This window comes from Callithrix jacchus, chromosome 2, assembly GCF_049354715.1.
Source record: "Callithrix jacchus isolate 240 chromosome 2, calJac240_pri, whole genome shotgun sequence".
Taxonomy (NCBI): domain Eukaryota; kingdom Metazoa; phylum Chordata; class Mammalia; order Primates; family Cebidae; genus Callithrix; species Callithrix jacchus.
The window spans coordinates 132937481-132958899 of NC_133503.1; the positions used below are offsets into that span (position 1 = coordinate 132937481).

Here is a 21419-nt window from a genome sequence, read left to right on the forward strand (position 1 = left end):
GCCTTTTTGAGAATAAACAGATTTTCTCTAAAATTTTACTAACTTGAAAATTTAAATAATGGTGCCTGAAGTGAGCTGGCCCCAGATTCATGTTGCAGTCCCATGTGATAACATGAGAGAGTAACTTGAATGCTGGAATTTCTTTTCATTGTTTATGGCCTAAGCCAGTTATCTGACTTAATATGTATGTGTGTATAACTTGGATATCACCACCAATTTAAAATACCCTTATTGAATAGTTTTATTTTAGAAAAATAAATTTTCCTGTTTGTAAATGATGATAGTGATGAGTGCTTTGCCCTGTGGCAGACCCTATTGTGTTCTAATCACCTTTACATGTTTCAAATCATTTAATCTTCACAGCAGCTCTGTAAAGTAACTAGTATTATTATCTTCATTTGCTGAAAAGGAAACCAAGACCCAGAGAAGTTGAGTAATTTGCCCAGTTTTACAAGTGGCAAGTAGCAGAGCCAGGGTTTGAATCTGAACACTAACTTGAGAACCCATGCTTGTACCCCTTGCAAGCCATCTTAAAAGAATACAGGCAGTCCTAGCTTTTCACTGTGATGGATCTTCATGATGTTGTATGTTTTAATTAAAGGTTATGTTCCTGCCTAAGGGGGCTTCATTACGTAGATCACAAGCAGGGCAACAGTTTGTCCTTTTTTCTGGGACACGACTCTGTAGTTATAGTCATTTTAAATAGTAAACAATTATGCTTCACTTTAAAAATATACATATATTTTTATGTATTTTCTTCTTCAAAGAGTCATATTATACCATAATCTATACATAAAACATTTAAAAGTATAATTCCTCAATATAACTTTATCATCTCTTTCACCTGTAGAAAACTCCTTTACTAGTTCAAATAAGTAGTAACTCTTTAGTCATTTTGCTGACTGTCTTTTGAATTAGGAGGTTTTTCCAGGTGATTCGAATGGCTCATTTTCCTCTCAAAATTTGTTCCTAAGATTCAACTGTTGCCTTCTTTTAATCTAAATAGAATTTCCCATTATAAGCAGAAGAATTCAAAGTTATTTCTTTAGCCTTATATCAATCCTTAGTAATTCTTTAAAAGAAACTTTTTGACATAACTAGATATGTTGGGGTTTAAAAAGTGGGATTCCCTCAAGTTTGTTTTATTTGGTTCACCTTTGCTTAGCTTTTCTCTACTCTGTCAGAGCATCCTCTCTCTGTCTGCATCCCCCGAAGCTCACTGTGCTAAAGGAATACGTAGAGCTGAAAGAATGGGGTGTGGGAATAAAGTATTGAACAAGTGATGTCCACTGAACTAAAATTCAACATCTGGTTTTACTTGTGATGAATATTGACAGTTACAGGTGTCCGTGTGTTTAATTAAATGATTATAAATCTGAGAACATCTGGTTCTGTTTTTCAGAGAGTGAATCTGGAAGTGAAAGTGGAGAACAAGGCCAAAGTGGGGAGGAAGGAGACAGCAGTGAGGATAGCAGTGAGGACTCCTCCAGTGAGCAGGGCAATGAAAGTGGAAGGGACTCAGGCCGAGAAAACAAAAGAACAGCCAAGAAGAACTCAAAAACCAAAGGAAAAAGGTAACTTATTTTGTCAGAATTTCCTTCAAAGAAATACTCTGAAATTGTGCCCCAGCAAGATAGTTCTTGTTAGTCCAAAAATAGTGAGGAAAAAAGTGTGTATTTTTTCCCAAACAGATATTAAATCTTTTAGAATTAAAGTGCTAGTTGTTCACATTATTTTCCTACTTATGCTTAGCTTTCATATTGAACTTGAACATATCTTGGGGTTACATTTTGAAAATTGGTATAACCTTGGAAGGCTGAGTTAAGTGATCAAGCAATAGGTATGAAACACTTAATTACCTTTTGTAGCAATTTTGCTGAGGGCTAAAATTAAATCCTTCAACACTTTGCCATTATGTAACCAAGACAATTGATTTTTCTAAATAATGTTATATTAAAAAGATTATGACTCAAATATTAGAGTCAAGGGCTGTGAAGGAAGACGGTCATAGGATATTTAAGTGTTAGCACTTTTTAAGATCTCCCATTATCAACAACATTATCATGTATTAAAATGTCATTAAAATTTTGAGTAATTGGGGCTAATATCTTGGATTGTGCAACTCTGTTTTCCCCACTGCTGTCAGCGAGTGGCCTCTGCCAACATGATGGTCCTTTCCGCGAGAGCCTACTGCCCGCTCACTTGATGAGCTTGCAGCTCGGCTCAGTCGTGGCTGACAGCACTGATTGGGGCGCAGTACGCTCTCTGCTCCTTTTATTACAGACAGTAATTAAAGCAGCTCGCCCTGCCACTTCCATAACAAACACAGCATAATGCCCTAATTATGACTTTATTAATTTAAGTCAGGATTTAATGATTTTAAAAGTGATTTATATTGTTTTTCCTGTTCAGAACAAATGAAATCTGTAGGTTAAATTAATACAGGCTTTTCATCATTGCAAAGTTAAAAACCTAGTTACCAGTAAATTCTTTTCATTAGATTAACATCTGAAACTCTAAGCAGTAAGGTAAACAATAATTACCATCAAAATTGAGTGATGCATAATAAAATAACACTTTTACTTTTAAAATCTTATCTTAAAAGCCAGAAGTTAAATATATTTAGAATCATTCACTTGTTGCAGCAAAGGAGCCACTTGCTTTATAATAGCCTTGTCTTTGAGAGAAATTCCGTATTTCTGGTTTAATATCAGAGTATCTATGATGATATGAGTTATAAAACATGTCTTGTTTCTAGAAAGGGAAAGTTTTGTTCAGTGCATGAAATGTCTTTTCAGATAGCAAAAGTCAGTGTGCTAGAAATTTGTAGTCATGCATTAGTTTTATTAGTTTTTTTCTTCAGAAATGGATTTTTCTCTTTACCCATGTTTGAATTAAAAGAATTGTTTACTTCACCAAGTAGAATTACAAATACATTCTGAACCTTATATTTTTAAGTACACATTTTAACCAGTGAATTGAGGATAATAAATTGCCGTTTTTTGCCAAGGAAAAAACAACAACATATTTTTCAGTCTTCAAATATAATTACATGTGCTCTGAGATGTTACCATGGTTCCATTTTTAATAAACAGCAATCATATTTCCTCTACAAAAATCAGTTCTAGGAAATATCAATCCTTCCTTTGCCTCACTACTCTTCCTCTCCCTGTATTTTTCTCCCTGTCTCTTAGAATTTATTTTTAACTTTGTCAGCATGGTAATTTTTTAAAGCTCTTAATAAGCTTTAAGCATCTTCAAAAACCACCATTTAGTAATCATAAATATTTATTACCAAATTTAAATTTTACACTCCACGGTATTTTCATTTGAAGGGAGATAGTATGACATAGTGGAAAAAATACAGACTTTGGTGTGAGATAGACTTGAGTTCCAGTTCTGCCCCTCCTGTTATATGTCTTTGAGCAGGTTATTTAACCTTTCTAAATATTAATTTCATTATTGTAAATGGAATAATAATGTACCCAGGAAGAGTGCATTTAAATTAGATAATCGGTATGATTGGTATGAAATACCTAGCCCTTTCCGGTCCACAATAGATTCTTAAAAAAATACACACACATGTGGTAGAGAGAACTAGACCTTTAGTTTCCAGGAAAATATAAACACCACAAAGCAGCTCTCATCCCCTGAGAAAAGGGTGTTAATGGCCATCTCGCATGTTATTCCTTCTCCTTGGAGAACTGCTTCCTGGCCCATCTGCTGGCCTTATTCCTGTATCTTGGCTTATATGTCTCATTCTCAAGGAAGCATTCCTAAGTGGATTAAGTTTTTTTAGTTGTCTCTACAAATACTGTTCTGACACACTGTAATTTATTACTTATTACTTATCATACTATATTATCTCTGCCACCTTATCTGTATTCTCCAGTGGACTGAAGACTATAGGGTAGACACACAGAGATCCTCTGTGACTTACTACCCTCAGCACCTAACATAATACCAACATGTAGTCAATAATTAATAAATACTTGTTGAGCAGGTGAACAAATGAATGGTGTTAAGCACTTAGGTATGATCATTTGGTATTTTTAAAGTTGATATTTGATTAGCTTAAATTTTTAGCAAGACAGTACATTAGAAGAATTTGCTTTGAACTGGTTAACATTTTCTCATATGTTTAAGGTCACATTTGGGAACTTGTGCAGTAATTTTCCTTGACAGAAAAATGTATAAAATACAAGTCCGTTTTAGCAAAAGCAGATATATAAATATTAAATATATTACTAAGCCAGGTGTGATGGATCAATCCTGAAACCCCAACATTTTGGGAGACTGAGGTGGGAGGATGACTTGAGCCCAGGAGTTCCAGAGCAGCCTAGGCAACATAGTGAGACCGTGTCTCTACAAAAAATATATAATTAAGTGTGGTGGCACATGCCTGTAGTCCCCACTGCTTGGGAGGCTGAAGTGGGAGAATTGCTTGAGCCCAGGAGGTAGAGGCTGCAGTGAGCCATGATCGTACCAGTGTACTCCAGCCTAGGTGACAATGAGACCCTGTATGTAGATATGTATACATACCTAATATTTTGAGATAGCATTTAAAAAAAATCAGCCTAAATATCTTTGAAGTTATTACTACTGGCACTTAATTCTTGGTAAATGAAACATTTAATATTTTCTACATTGTTTTTGATGATACTATTTAGTGTCATTTTGTGTATGACAGGATAGAATTGAATTTGAATGGGTTCTGATTAATTTGGTTACTAGTAATACCTTTATTATTACCTTATTAATATATTCTAGAATTTAACCACCTTTTATATAAACTACTTATATAAAGAAAGTTCACATTTCAAAATTTACTATTATATATAGTGATGCTGAAGATGGGGAGAAGGAAAATGAAAAATCTAAAACTTCAGATTCTTCCAGTGCCGAATCTAGTTCAATAGAAGACAGTTCTTCAGATTCTGAATCAGAGTCAGAATCTGAAAGTGAATCTGAATCCAGAAGAGTCACTAAGGTAAGAGATTATACATTTGTTATCATTGAAAGTAAATATTCTTATAGCAACTAAAATAAACAACACCATTGTCATCTACACCTGTGATTTTGTTTTTTCTAGATAAGCCTCTCCCTTATAACCCAACTCTGCAGAAAAGTTAGGAACTTTAAAAAAACTCACCCTTAGCCACTGAAATCAGGGAACTCAATGTTATGCATATGGGCTTTTTTGTTCTTGGCTAGGTTGTGACAAGGGGGGTTTTTGCTGAAAGGGAAGTGAAAGGAAGTCACAAAAATAGTATTGAGCAAAGAAATGTAAGTGTACATACATCATTAGAAATTGAGACTATTAAGCCTTTTAAAATATTGGGCATTTTGCATAATTGTGTTTTAAAGCTTTAATTAAAGTATATACATTCTTTATATAGTAAGAATTGGAAGTAACCATTTATTTAAAAACAAATGTAAGAACTACTTATATAATAAAATAATAGTGCTTTTTGATAACATTTGTAACACTGAACTTGGCCTGCTTAGCAGGAAAAAAATTAAAGTATATATATTGCAAGACTATACTTATTAATATAAAATTTATCCTATCTGATTTCACATCTAGTTAAAAGAATGAAATAGTAGTATAGAATTCAGACCTAATGATAAGTATCTTTTTGGTCTTTAATAATCACCCCCTTCCTAAAAATGGACCTTGTTGATGCTAGATTTCAAGGTTAGTAGTTTTATATATAACTGTGTTATTCTGTTTGTTGAAAATATGTTCAAACCCTGCCTTTCATTCAGTTTAATTTCTTCTTAATCCAATATTGTTTTTGTTTATTTGTTCTATTAACTTGTATTTTTTTGGTATGTTATCTGAGTAGCAAGTATGAAAATTAATTTATTGAAGTAAACAATTGCCCTCCCCCTTCCAGAGATTTATTGTTAAAGAATGTTTTAAAAATTGGCTAGTATTTGTCTTGCCTTATTTCACATATTTTCTTGCATATATTAAAACCTATCTTAAACTTGAATTTATATTTAAAACTTGCATCTGTATATCAAATAACCTAAGATTTTTATTTTTAAAAAATTTACATAAAATCTTAAGAGATTTTGTGGTTTATTAATCTGGCCTCATATAAAAACTTATCACATAGTGAGTTTGGTGTACTTGCATTTCATACTTACATCAAATTACCAGAAAGTTTAAAATGTTATTGAAAATAAAGAGAGTTACAAATCAACAGTAAATACAACCCAGAGTAAGAAGTGTTTTTTAAAATGACAGAACAAAAAATCATTGAGTGTCAAGATGTGGAAGTTATTCTTGGGAAGTTTTGAAACAGTTGAAAAATTACAGACTTCAGTGCCTCTATAGTATTAGAAGCAGAGCTTTAGGATCTCATTAAAAAGCCACAGTGGTTGAACATCATGTTGTATTGTATCCCTTCGCCCCCCCGCCCCGCCCCGAGGAAAAAAAAAAAAAGAAAAGAAAAGAAAAGCCACAGTGGCACTCCAGGTCAGTGATTCTTTTTGTTTCTTCTTTGTCAAAGACTTTCAGTGATCGGATTAAATCTCTTGATAATTTAAAAATATTTTCCTATAGAACATCAGTATAAAAAATTCAAACTATTGCAATGAGCCAAGACCTTTGAGAAATTTGGGTTTCATGTACATTGTTGATAGTTTTGTGTTCATGTGTCCCTTAGGTGGCTTATTTTCTTTATATTAGAATGCCTTTTCCTGTCTATAAAGGCATACAGGACTGTGGAGTTTTTTGCTTTAGTTTAGCAATTAGAATAAGTATACTCCACCTTGGAGCTACCATAACTACTTATTTATTTCTATTTCTTTTTGAATGATTTGGCGTATACCATGCAGTTACAGAGTATACCAATTTTCTAATAATATGCAACTATAACTGTGGAAATGTCCTCCTTGCACCAAGTGTTGTGGCTTCTGCTCTAAATTATGAGTAATGAAGGCAGATGGTGGGTACTTTACTTTAATTTAGCATGGCAATATGTTAGTGCTGAAAATTCATATGCCTTATATCTGCAGCCTAACTAAATCTATATTATTTATCTTTCTTTTCTTTTTCTTTTTCTTTTTTTTTTTTTTTTTTTTTTTACATCCAAAGAATGTGTTTTGAGGGCACTGAGCATGAAAATGCGACCTAGGAGTTTACCTTGAATATATGGCTTTCAAAACAGTGAATTTTTGTGGTAGTCCTGGAGATAAGCATAGTGTTCTACTTGTTGGGAGATATTATCTTTATTTTTCAGTTTCCTCATCTGTAAAGCAGAAATGCTAGTACCTACCTTACTTCTTTCAGGTGTTATGTTAAAAATAAAATATGAAAGATCAGTGTATCACACTATGTGACTATAAAACAACAGTTTTAACATTTTTAAAAATTCCATAATCAACAGTATTGGAGAACATCAAATGCTAAAAGTAACCTAAATTTTTTTTTGGTAACTCTTAAGTATCCTCCCTTTTTTTCCCCACTCTATTGACACTATTCAAGTTGTAAGTCAACATTTAATTCTGTTCCCTTACCTACAGCCTGTAAGCTTAGCCACTTTCTTTGGAAGACAGCTGCCATCCATGGTCAGTGTCTCATGTGTCTCTGCTCTCTAACTTGTAATCTCCATTTACCCTCCTTTTTCTTTTGAATGCAGCTCTGTGTAAATGACCTGCATCCACTTCCCCAAGGATAATTCCTACTTCCTTTTGGTCTTGTTTTGTTAATAATCATCTGCCTCCTTCACACCTTTAATCTTTCTCCATTCGTTACTTTTCTTCCAAGTCCTATAGGTTCTGTGCATTATTTCTCATGTCTGTTTCATCTTTCCCTACTGCCACTATTCTAGATCAGCTCTTCATTACCTGCATACACCATTGCGTTGGACATCCTCTGGCCCATGCTTTTCCAACCCCAGTCCTTCTATACAACTGCCAGATGGATATTAAATTCACCTGTCATGATGCCCCATTGCCATTTGAGTTTAGTAAACACAGGCTAGCTTGCCCAAACCTACCTAGTCTTAACTCCACCCACCCTGTGGAGTTTGTTCTTTCTTTCTCTCTTTCTTTTCTTTTCTTAATTTCTTTTCTTTTCCTTTCTTTCTCTCTCTCTTTCTCTCCCCTCTCTTCCTCTCTTTCATCATCTGCCTCATTTGCTCCCTCCCTCCCTCCTTCCTTATTCCCTCCCTCCCTTCTTCTTTCCTCCCTCCCTTCTTCTTTCCTCCCTCCCTCCCTCTCTTTCTCTCTTTCTTTCTTTTTTTTTTTTTCTTTTGAGACAGGGTGTTGCTCTGTTGCTCAAGCTGGCATGCAGTGGTGTGATTCCAGCTCTCTACAGCCTCGACCTCCAAGTCTCAGGTGGTCCTCCCACCTCAGCCTCCTGAGTAGCTGGGACTACAGGTGTGCACTACCATGCTTGGCTAATTTTTTGTATTTTTAATAGAGAGGGGTTTCTCTGTGTTGCCCAGGCTGGTCTTGAACTCCTGGGATTGAGTGATCCACCTACCTCAGCCTCCCCAAGTGCTGGGATTACAGGTTTGGACAACCGTGCCCAGCCACACACACTAAATTATAATCCCAATGGAATATTTGTGGTTCTCTTGACACTCTGTATTTATTCCTATTTCTATGCCTTTATTCTTTCTTTTTGCATCATTTATTACAGAAAATTAAAGCTAGGGAGTAAGTGGCCTCATATCAATGTGACCCTCCACTTCTACTGGTTGAGAATGACTGCAGGGAATGAAAAATGTTACTGATGACAGGGTATCACTCATGTGAATGGAACAGTCAAAAGGGTCAGAACCACAGAAGATTGTTACATTCTTAAATACCCCAGCATGTTCATGATGCACAAAACTATAGTCATACATTCAGGTACCATGTTTGTTTGTTCATGTTATTTATTGGAATAAGTCCTCATTTGAGGTCAGATGTTGTTACTAATGACCAGAGAAAATTTCCTTGTTTTAGATAGAATTATTTTGATGGATAAGCATATTTTATGTGTAGGTATTATTTTCTGAAATATGCTTAATTGAGAAATATATTTTGTATAGCCCTTTCAATGAAGTAATTCTTTTGTTCTAAATAACACCTATAACAAAATTACTTTTAGTAATTCCTTATTTTAAGTGATTTCACATACTTTACACAGTGTAAAGGAAAAAACTTTTTTTATGTGAAAGAATGGAGAGAAAACTCAGCAATGTGTCAGGAAGAGATTCACATTTATATCACTTTATCCTATTTTTGACTGATATAATTAAGTTATATTCCACTTGTAGTTAAAATTATGTGTTGAACAGATGCTGACAAAATTATTTTAAAATAATGTTTTTAAAGTTTCCAGAATTTTTATCCTTCATCAAACCTAGGCTTCAGTGGTCTTATAACTACCCAGTATATTAGAGTGCTCCTATACATTATAGTTATTTCAGCTACATTGTTAATCCACTATTCACACCTTATTTGTGATGCAATATTCTACTTATATCTATAGTGTCTGGGTATCAATTGCTGAATATTTAGATAATCTATGATTAAAATGGTAAAATCTTTAAATCGTGATTGTAATTTATTGTAAATTGTATGTATTTTTCTTATATATTAACATTTTAATTATATAAACTGTATAAAGCATAATCACCAATGTGAAATAAATATAAAGCATTTAATGTACTTGCACTTAATAACAGTTAATATTAAAAGCATTTCAGTATTTGAATTAAAGTTAAGATTAATGTACATACTAGCTATGAAGGAAACAGTACCAACTGTATATACCTAGCAGTGTTTGAGATGCTCTTGTCAGTTGTTTTTATCTCAGATTATATTATTTGTGTCTCAAAACTTTCTTAATTCCTTTTGAGAGGTGCAAAGAAACTGATTAAATCTCTTAAGTGCTCTAAGGATCCGTCACTAGTATTGTGACTGGTGTCTGAATGTCAGTAAATGTTAAGATTTGCCTTAATAAAAGATTCTGGAGATAAAGATCTTTTATTTGAAAGATTCTTGGGGATAAAGTAAATTTGGCATGTGGTGTGAAATAAATCATGGATAAGCGTGAAATGAACTATTTTTGTATTGGTTTTATGTTCTATTTGAGAAATACACAAGTTTTAATTATGTTTTTACAACTATTTTTTGTATATTGCAATTATATAATGTTTATAAATATTGAAGAATATTGATTTTACTATGATAATACAAAGCCTTACCTCTCAGCTTGTGTTTTTCCCAATTTCATTTATATTTTAAGTTCTCTAAAATAAAAATATTATTCAATTGCAATTGAAACCTTTAAAAGGAATTGAAAGCCATTAAGCAGGCTTTCTTATTGAAGTAGTTATACTCTGATAGGACAAGGTTTGTTTTCGTGGGTTACACTTCTTTTTAACTTATAAAGAAGTCTCAATTTACTGGCAGTATACTTTTGTTTTAAAGCCCAAGTTTAAGTGTGAGCCTCAGATTTTTAAAATCATATTTGTCAGTTAACTTGAAGGAAAGAAAATCATTGAATTATCCTTGGTTGATAATTCTAGTTGAAAATATTTCATGCAAATATGTTGTCCTGTGAGACCAGAGGTTAGCTTTGACTTCTTGTTGATTTCAAAGTACAGTATGGCTTTGACAGACTTTACATACTGCTTATCCTATTTTATAGTTTCAAATTTCAAACCTCTTTACAATGGTTTCCTCTTAGGTTACATATTTGATGCTTGTCATGTCAGATCTTTTCTGCTACTTGCGTTTTTTTTAAATCAGCATGAAAATGAACATGCATAATACATAAAAAATATTTTCAGGTATATTGTTACATATTTTTGTTTGTATTATTTGGAGGTTAATAAGTATTTCCAGGATATTTTATTTATTATTTGAAATGAAATATATTAAATAGAAATCAGTTTTTTTAACCCCGTGACTTTGTGTTGCATTTGAAAATGTTGATGTGTTGAGGTGTATAATTGAATACCATAGAAACAAAATGAAGATTTGAGAATGATGAATTGATAACTAGGCATTTTTGTAGTGAGATTCTAAGATCAGTTACTGTTGTCCTTATAAAAGTCTAATACAGCCACTCAGCTGTTAAAAACCTAATCCTCTATTTAAAAAAATATACAAAAACAAATTGTCTATCTTTCTGCCTGATCTCTTCTCAAGTACTAACACAATGGAAACAGTGGGTGATCTGTCACTGTGTTTGGTTTGTCAATGATGGTTTTGTATAAATATTGGGAGGGTAAGAAATAAAATCGCACAGTAAAATATGATTTCATCTGCCTTTTCTCTGCAGCTCCATGGCTCATGCTGCGGTGTGAAATTCTCATTTTACACACTTTGCAGGCGGAGCACATGAATTATGCATTGAGCAAGAAAAATCTCCTGCCTCAAGTCCTATATGCATTTACCCAGGTTCTGTCTCTATTACCAAGATGAATTGCAAATGGAGAAATGTTTGATGGAATAGAGCTCTTAACTTCTTTGTTTAGAATTCAGAATTTTATTTTTATAGTAGATTCTTTAAGTATGAAAATGTTTTGAACTTACTATGGATTTTTTAAAATGAAAAATGAAATATAAGAGAGGAATACCAAACATCATGAAGCATTTTATAGCCTTGATTCAGAATGCAAGGGTTTTTCAATTCAGTAGAAATGACCATTATCTATTGCTAATGTTGTATTTCAGTCACTGGTTATTTGCTGTTCTCAGAAAGTCAATGAAATTCTGTCCTTTTGAAAGCCTTTTTTCTCTCTGTTCTAAGCTTCTAATAGGAGATTATGCCAATTTCACATGCAGCTCTGTTCTGTGTTGTATGTGACCTGATGTGCATTTAATAGATATTGTTACACACTCTTGGCTGTGAAGTAGAAAAGAAGATATAGACTTGCCTTCAGCTTTAACTTTATCTTGATTTGATAGGTTTCTAATTTTTCAGGTGGGGAGGTTACAGTTTCATAAAGACAGTCATGCACCATTGTAGCTTATAGGAAGCTACACCCATTGTGTTCAGCATAGCATTTTGATAAGTCACATGTTATGCTCTTTTTGTTATATGTTCTTCCTTCACAGGAATAATATTCTAGTTGAGATGGCATTTTCATTCTGCACCTGTTTTCATTTACTTGCAACTTTTAAATTTTAGCCTCGAAACTAACATTTCTTCTATTTTTTTCCCTATCTTCGACATTGTTTACTCATTTGAGAAACGGAGAGGGGGGCAAATACTATTTCTTTTGTCTTTAAATAAGGAATGAAAATTAAAGCTTGTCTAGATGACTTGGAGTGTTCAGTGATAAAAATAATTACTTTGAAGAAGAAAACGAGTGCCTTTCTAAGAGTATTAATAATGTATATTATTATGTGATTTTTGAAGTTTCTGAGTATTGGCATAAGGGAAAAAGCAAGGGAAATTTAAATTATTTTAAAATGTTACCTATGTATAATTTTATGTAATGCTTTTGTTCATGTATGTGCACTTTGTAGAAGCTCTCTAACCCTGTATAAACTTTAAATGGTGATAAAATATATTTTGCTTCATACCTTGATACCTTCTCATGGCTAGAGGAATACTTCAGAAATATTTAGAATCACATTAACAATAAGCTATAGATTTTTTTGGTAGATTATAAGTTATTCGAAGGCAGGATTATGTCTGTCTTGGCTGTTATTTCCATTGGTTGGCACAGAAGCTAATATATATTTAAAATTCTATACATACCCATTGAATGAATGAATGATTAAACAAAAACATTTTAGCAGAAACTTTAGTTTTGGTCTTTAATTTGAGAAAATTTAATGTAAAAAATAGTATAGATTAGAAAGATAAACTTTGACCCAATTATATTTGTTTAACATCCTACTCTTCGTTGACCTTTATTTGTTTGTAATGCTACTAATACTGCACTTAATTTATACTGTTTTCTTTTTTAAAGACTTACAAATTTTTTTCTGAATCTCTAACCAAACTGTGAGTAGTTCAGGCTTAGGGACACTGTTTTCTAGCTCCTGGGTATATACATTTTGTAAGTACAGTAGACCAAATAAGCAAATCTCTGCTGGGGGAAGCCCTAATTATATACAGATGTGTTTTGAAATACTTATTTTCTCTAAAAAACAGTAGAGCAAGTGAGTGAATGAGTCCTTTCAACTTTAAAAAGCAAGAGCCTGGGAATGTCATTTATAGATTTTAATGCATATCTTTGGCAAAGAAGTTTGATACAACCCAGTATAGAAACATAAAATATCGGCTGTGCGCAGTGGCTCAAGCCTGTAATCCCAGCACTTTGGGAGGCCAAGGCGGGTGGATCACGAGGTCAAGAGATCGCGACCATCCTGGACAATATGGTGAAACCTCGTCTCTACTAAAAATACAAAAATCAGCTGGACGTGGTGGCGTGCGCCTGTAGTCCCAGCTACTCGGGAGGCTGAGGCAGGAGAATTGCTTGAACCCGAGAGGCGGAGGTTGCAGTGAGCCGAGATTGTGCCACTGCACTCCAGCCTGGCACCTGGTGACAGAGTGAGACTCTGTCTCAAAAAAAAGAAACATAAAATATCTCGTACAGTGCCTGTCACAAACTATATCAGAAAAGGCTGACCTATCACAAGCCCATCAAAAGTATCAGAGCTATGCATATATTGAGTGTTTTTTTCTTAAGTAAACCTGTTTAAAAGTTATTTCCAAGAATATTTGTACACTTTCTACCAAAGAACCACTTTACATTATGTTAGCAAGAAGTTGTCAGATTATAAAATAATTGCATACCTTTAAATTTTCTTCTGATATTTATAAATTTTAAGCAGTAAATAGTTTAAAATAATTAACAGTTTGCATAGTGGGTAAGAAATACTATATGCTACTTGAGACAAACGTTGATTCAGGAAAACATTTAATGTAACCGTATAGAAGTTTAATTTGTTGGTACCACTAAGCAGAGAAAAAAAAATGTTTGTTTTGGAATGTTAAGGGCTATTTACTCCATAGATTTTTAAAACAGAACATGTGACAAATCAAATATCTGTTATTTTACAGGAGAAAGAAAAGAAAACAAAGCAAGATAGAACTCCTGTTGCCAAAGATGTTTCACTTCTAGATCTAGATGATTGTAAGTATTATAATTTAAAATATTTTATTCTGTGTTTAGTATTTTTTATTTTTATAGTACCTTTCATTTGCGTATCCCAAAACATGTCAATATTTACTGTGAAAGATTTATAGATGAATAAGGCAAGAAAGTTTTGGAAATCAGTGGTATTTGTTTCTTTCATCTATTCAGCATACCCGTTTATTATCACATGAGTAAATATAGATGACCAAATAAAAGTACAGAAAATTCATTTTAAAATCTGTTGCTTTAGTAATTTATACTTGTTTTGCCAAATAGTCATCTATATCTTACAACTTTTACACTGTGAAATGTGGATTATGGGGATTGACACATCTAACTTAAGGAGGTAGGGGATTAAGGAATGGAAATGGAAAGGACATCACTGTCTTCCAATTGACACAATTTTGATACCAATGGAAATGGGTTACAAAGCCTTCAGAGGCCAGTTTGGCTATACCTGTCAGTCTTTTAACTGCAAAAAATGTTTAGCAAATCTAAGAATTCAGAATCCTACAAATATATTTACCCAAGTGTGCAAAGATATATATATTTACCATGTCCCCTTAAATCGTCCTGCATTGTGAGAGAGAGATAGTGGTACTTTGTTGCACTAGAAGAATAGTGATAAGAAGTAAGATTTCATGAATATTAAACTACTACCATTTTTTGGTAGAATTTTTCTATGCTGGGAGTGAGTTGTGTTTTAGGTTATTTCATTCTGTCATAGATCTTTTCTGTTTACACTATTTACCTGCCCTGTCCCCAATAGCCATGGCATATACTTAACATACAGAAATAACAGATAAACTAAAAATAAAATTAGAGTTAAATTTGAATCATGTTTTACATATTGGCTAAGATTTTGAGGTTTGGTATCCAGTGTTGCTAAGGTGTGGAGAAATAGATGTGCATGTTTTCAATAGAAATATAAATAGGTACAGCTCTTGGAGTCATTTTAGCAATATCTATCAAAACTTAAATTGTACATACCCTTTGACCTAGCAGTTCTTTTCTAGAAATTCATCCTACTGAGAAACTACTGATAAAATCAGATCTTATTTCTTTCTTGTTTTAAACCCTTTAATTAAATGGCTTAATTTTGCATTTAAATTAAAGCCCATACTCCTTTCCTAGGTTTCTCAGACCATGGATGATCTGACCCCTGTCTCCTTATCTACATATCATACTACTCTGTTTTTATGCATTTGTCACACATACCAGGCTCATTTCTGCCAAGGGCCTTTTTGCTGCTGTTCCTCTGTTGAGAACAATTCCCCCAGATCTTCTGTTGGCAGGCTGATCCTTACTTTCCCCTCAGAAGTCACTACTCTTACACGCTGTCTTAGTCCCTTTGAGCTGGCATAACAAAATACCTTAAGCTGGGTAATTTATAAATAGCAGAAATAAATTGTTCATGGTTCTGGAGGCTGGAAATTCCAAGATGAGGGTGCCAGCATATTTGGTGTTGGTGAGGGCTCGCTTTGCTTCAGAGATAGTCGCTGCTGTGCCCTCATGTGACAGAAGGAGGAAATACCATCCCTCATATCTCTTTTATAAGGGCATCAATCCCATTCATGAGGGCAGAACCCTTGTAACCTAATTACCTACTGAAGTCCCCACCATAGTTTGGATTAGGTTTCAACATGAGTTTTGGAGGGGCACAATATAAGGAATATTCTTATATTCCTTATATCTTCACCAGTGCTGGATTTTGTATTTTCAAATTGCCTCTTCTAATTTGACAGGTGGATATGATATTTCATTTCAACTTGTATGCCATGATATATTTTTTAAAGCCCCATAGACTTACTTTGTTTTTTTTTTTTTTTGGGGGGGGGGAGGAAGGCAGGAAGGGAGGGAAGAAGGACGGTAGGGAGGAAGGAAGGGATGAAGGAAGGAAGGAAGGGAGGAAGCGGGGAGGGAGGGAGGGAAGGGAAGGAAGGAAATCAAGCAATGAGAGAGACATTGCCGACCTGGATCTAGAGGTTTACAAATTGATTTCTTTTTTTTTTTTGAGAGAAGGAAAGAAAAAAAAATAATAAGTAAAGGAGAGGAAGAAAGAGGAAGAGAAAGAGGGAGAGTAAATGGAAATATTGCTTTATTTTGAAAAAAATTGGGTATTAATAATGGCCAATCAATGTTTCATTTCAACTTATGGGTAGGTGTGATGTGGTATTGACAAGAATGTATATTTTGTGTATGTGAAGTGGAGAGCTCTGTAAATATTTATTAAGTTTACTTGTTCTGGATCTGAGTTCGAGTCCTTAATATCCTTATTAATTTTCTGTCTCATTGAATCTAAGTCTCGTATCTGGGTGTTAGGATTGTTAGCTCTTGTTGCATTGATCCTTTTACCATATATCTTTGTTGCTTTAAAATCTATGTTATCCTATACGAGAATTGCAACTCCTGCTTTTTATTTATTTATTATTTATTTTTGCTCTCCATTTGGTTGGTACATCTTTCTCCATCCCTTTGTTTTGAGTCTTTGTGTATCCTTGCATGTGAAACAGGTCTGGATGTAACATGCCATTGGGTTTTGGCTGTGTCTTTTGATTGGGGGATTTAGTCAATTTATATTTAGGGTTACTGCCATTTGATGTTGACCGGCTGTTTTATCCATTCGTTGGTGTAAATTCTTCTTTATGTTGGTGCTCTTTACTTTTTGGTGTATTTTTAGAAAGGCTAATACTGGTTGTTTCTTTCTGTGTGTAATGCTTCTTTCAGAAGCTCTTGTAAAGCAGGCCTGGTGGTAATAAAATCTCTGAGTTCTTGCTTGTTCATAAAAGATTTTATTTTTCCTTCAGTTGTGAAGCTTAGTTTGGCTGGATATGAAATTCTGGGCTGAAGGTTCTGTTCTTTGAGGATGTTGAATATTGGCCCCCACTCTCTTCTGGCTTGTAGAGTTTCTGCTGAGAGATCTGCTGTAAGTCTGATAGGCTTGCCTTTGTGGGTAACCTGACCTTTCTCTCTGGCTGCCCTTAGTATTTTCTCCTTTGTTTCAACCCTGGTGAATCTAACGATTATGTGCCTTGGGGTTGCTCTTCTTGAGGAATATCTTTGTGGTGTTCTCTGTATTACCTGGGGTTGAATGTTGACCTGTTTTGCTAGTTTAGGAAAATTTTCCTCAATAATATCCTGAAGGGTATTTTCCAGCTTGGATTCATTCTCTCCGTCGCATTCAGGTACACCTATCAAACGTAAATTTGGTCTTTTCACATAGTCCCACATTTCTTGGAGACTTTGCTCATTCCTTTTTATCCTTTTTTCTCTAATCTTGTCTTCTTGTTTTATTTCATTAAGTTGGACTTTGACCTCTGACATCCCTTCTTCTGCTTGAACAATTCGAGTGTTTAAACCTGTGCATACTTCTCGGAGTTCCTGTATTGTATTCTTCAGTTCCATTATTTCACTCATACTCCTCTCTAAGTTGTCTATTCTCAATAGGATTTCATCAAACTTTTTTTCAAAGTTCCTAGTTTCTTTACGTTGGGCTACAACATGTTTTTTTAACTCACCGAAGTTTGTTATTATCCATTCCTTGAAGAGTGATTCTGTCATCATGATGTGCTCGTTCTCCATCAAGCCTTGTTCGATTGTTGATGTGGAACTGTGATCATCTTTAGAGGGAGAGGAGTTCTGACTTTGAGTATTCTCAGCTTTTTTACGCTGGTTTCTTCCCGTCATTGTAAATTTATCCTCCTGTCGTCTTTGAAATTACCAACTTTCAGATTAGGTCTCTTGAGTGGACGTCCAGGTTGTTAGTTCCCAGGGCCAGAGCAGCAGCATTAAAACTGATGGTGCTTTTCTGCCCAGGATTCTCCTGTCTGGCTTCCTTCTTGTGTCCGGAGTAGGTGACTCTGCCTTCCCGGGGCTCCAGACCTCGGTCAGAAGGGGAACCGGTCCCGTTTACTCTGCGCCGAGCGCTGCCGCGCTGAGGTGCCATCACAGCCGCTGCGCCGGGCTCTGGTGTCCTGCTGGGGACCTCTGCGGGTCCTCCAAACCTGTTTACTCTGCTCCGAGAGGTGCCCCGTCGAGGTGCTGGAGGAACCGCTGCACCGGCCACGAGAGTCGCGCTGGCCACCCATGTGTTTCCTCCACTGGGGGATCTTCTGCTCCGTGAGCGATCAGAATTTGTCTGAAAATGTGGCGTCCTCTAGTTCTCCGTGCTTTCCCTGAGAGCTGCAATCCCGGGATGTTAGCGATCGGCCATCTTGGATCGTTCCTACTTTGTTTTTTTTACACATTACGAATTAAATACTTCAGCCCAGTCAGCTGGCCTTAGAATTCACTTTAGGATAAGCTTTCAGTGCCCACTTTCATCTTGCCATACCTGCAAACAGATGCATAATCATCTGTATAGTACCAGAGCACACATCTTCTGAAATGATATTAAAACCCATCTTTTTTTAAAAAAAGGGCAGAACTTGATTGTGGTGTGAATTTTCCTCTCTTGTCTCTTGGTGGTATTTAGCCAAGCCACAGCTGAAATCAGAGGCTTTTCTTATTCCGTTTTTTAATTCCTTATACGGGCATTCTAATATTTTGAAAAGATGAATGGAGGATGGGTGGGGGGATAGATGTACAAAGGAATAAATAAACATGCATTTAGATTCTATCTGAAAAGTTAGGTATTGCATGGGAAGACAGCGTATTATGATCCAAGTTAGAAGAAGCATTTTCTAATTCTACCATTCACTTTTTTTATGACGTTGGCAATATTAATCACCCTGTACCTCAGTTTCCAGTGTCTTTAATATAAATACTCTTTCTAAGCCTTCTCACTGCCATACTTTAGTCTTTTTCACCTCATTTCTAAACTACCGTAAATTCTTCCTTACTCCCAACCCTTCCTTCAGTCTATCCATTGTGTTACCATCTGATTAACCATCCTGCAGGACTATATTCAATGTCATTCCTCCATTTGATCAATTTTTGAGTGTTCACTTGGTCTGTAGGATAAGTAAAATCCCCTTAGTCTTCCAATTTCCCACCTCCCAGCCTTCGTTTATAGTATTCTTTTATCCAACAATTAACCGGCTTCTTTCTTTCCTCTTAATCAAATCCCACCCTTACTTAAAAATTGGACTTCATTCCCTCCTATTCTTGAAGCCTCCTCTTACACTCTATCTCCAGTGAACCTTGTTTTCCCCCTGACTCTGTGACTCTTGCTAACTGTACAGTGGTTTTCAGTGTGGGTCTAAGGAAGCCTGGGGATTTGTAGCTGTGCTTCAGCCATATTAATTAAGTGAGCATGGGAGAGACCAAGAACTCCACTCCCTCCCCATCCAACCTCCTCACTGCTTTTTCTATTACATATGTTGATATTTTATTTAATGTTTCTTTTGAAAGTTTTCTTCTTTGGCCGTATCATTTATGGGCTGCATTGTTACCTTTTTTTCCCCCAAATATGTGTATCTTTTTTTCTTAATTAGATTTGTTGCTCGAGGGCCTTGAACGTTTTTGTCTCTCACTTGCTACCTTGCAGAAGAAATATTTATTGTTAACTTTATGAATTAATATTTTTTTTACCTTGTTCATTGGATATTGTGAGACTAAAATGAGAAAAAGATGTTTTGAAAAGTAATGTCGCAGCTGGGCATCGTGGCTCACACCTTTAATCCCAGCAGTTTGGGAGGCCGAGGTAAGAGGATTGCTTGAGCCTAGGAGTTAGAGAACAGCCTGGGCAACATGGGGAGACCCCATTTCTACAAAAAAAAAAAAAAAAAAAAGCTGGATGTGGTGGCATGCACCTACTCAGGAGGCTGAGGTGGGAGGATTGCTTGGGACTGGGAAGGGATTGCACCACTCTACTCCAGCCTAGTCAACAGAGCAAGACCCTATGTCCAAAAATAAAAGTAAAAAAGAAAGTAATATCAAATTAAGTAAATGTTATTCCCTTTAGAATATTATTCTGGATTGAGAATTTGTTGGAAGCTAAAACTTTTTCCACGTTTTAATGTATTTTATTCAAATGGTTGAGCAGGACTAAAAAATTAATGTTATTGTCTGTTCACACAGACTAGCAGAAATGCACATATGTAAAGACACAAATTTGTATTACATGGAAGTAGAGTTATAGGAGTTTGTCCAAATATCTGTGGAATAAAGAAGGCACATATAAGCTGTTTGCAGGTGAGCCAGAGAGTGCTTATTTTTTAAAGAGTAGCTTGCCAGATTGAAGCTGCAAGATGAACAAGGCAGAGAAATACTCTCTAGGCAAACAGAGTAGAATATAAAAGTCTCCAAGACATAGAACAAGATCTTAGGAACTATAGAGCTAGCACATACCAGTGCTGAAATTGGAGATAAGCTGGACCTGAATAGTCTAGTATGGCAGCCACAAACCACATGTAATTGTTTAAATTAATCAAAATTTTAAATGCATTTATATAGTCATACTAGCCACATTTCAAGAGCATGTTTGGCACATGTGGCTAGTGGCCACAATATTAGATATAGAACATTTCCATTACCATAGGAAGTGCTATTAGACAGGGCTGAGGTAGACTACAGAGGATTTTGTGAACTTAATAGAGAAATTGGGCTTTTATCTTGTAGGCAGTTATGAGCCTTTGAAGAGTCTTAAGCAGGGAAGTAACATGATTAGACTTGCATTTTTAGAAGATTTCCAAACTTAGAGGTATCAGTTCTGAAGTATATAGCAGTTTTAAAATCAGTCATACATTTCTATCTAGCACATAGCTTTTTCTGAAAAAGTATAATTACAAGAGGATTACATAGCCTGTCCCCAAATTAGAGTGGAGAATAGATATAGGATTTAAATATCCTTTCAGGACTTCTAAATCCACTGGAGAATTCTCTTGGATGCTACTGGTATTCTTTTTGTTTTTTTTTTTTTTTTTAGAAGGGGAAAAAAAAAGAGGGAAAACGGAATATTACTTCATTCCTAAAATGGGTTTCAATAATGGCCGATCAATATTTTGAGTGTTTAAAGTGGTTAATGCATATTTTATGTGTTTAAAATGGAGACCTCTATTGTGTTTATTTGTTCTGGCTCTGAGTTCAAGTCCTGGATATCGTTATCAATTTGTTGTCTCGTTGAATCTAAATCTCATTATGTGTCTTATGTATCTGGGTGTTAAGATCTCTTATTGTTACATTAATCCTTTTACCCTTGCATCCTTGTAGCTTTGAAATCTATTTTATTAAGTGTGAGAATTACAAATCCTGCTTTTTATTTATTTATTTTTGCTCTCCATTTGGTTGGTGAGTTTTTTTCCATCCCCTTGTTTTGAGTCTTTGTATATCTTTAGATATATCATTAGATTTTGTGGATAATGTATA

General features: G+C 34.9%; 1 protein-coding gene and 1 long non-coding RNA gene across 7 annotated transcripts in view; both read left to right on the forward strand.

The window, feature by feature from the left end:
• The window catches only part of AP3B1 (adaptor related protein complex 3 subunit beta 1), a 285752-nt gene that overhangs the window by 179437 nt on the left and 84896 nt on the right, over positions 1–21419 (forward strand). For all 6 annotated transcript variants that reach the window (XR_013532268.1, XR_617963.5, XM_035291344.3 and 3 more), the window contains exons 19-21: positions 1403–1574; positions 4843–4990; positions 14036–14108. Coding sequence is in view for 4 of the 6 variants with exons in the window: in XM_035291344.3 (XP_035147235.3) it covers positions 1403–1574; positions 4843–4990; positions 14036–14108 (393 nt within the window). In the remaining 2 variants the exon portion in view is untranslated. The remainder of the gene's footprint in view (positions 1–1402; positions 1575–4842; positions 4991–14035; positions 14109–21419) is intronic.
• On the forward strand, positions 6352–8872 carry LOC144581439 (uncharacterized). The gene is made up of 2 exons (XR_013532271.1): positions 6352–6487; positions 8660–8872. It is a non-coding gene; the product is annotated as an uncharacterized LOC144581439 (long non-coding RNA).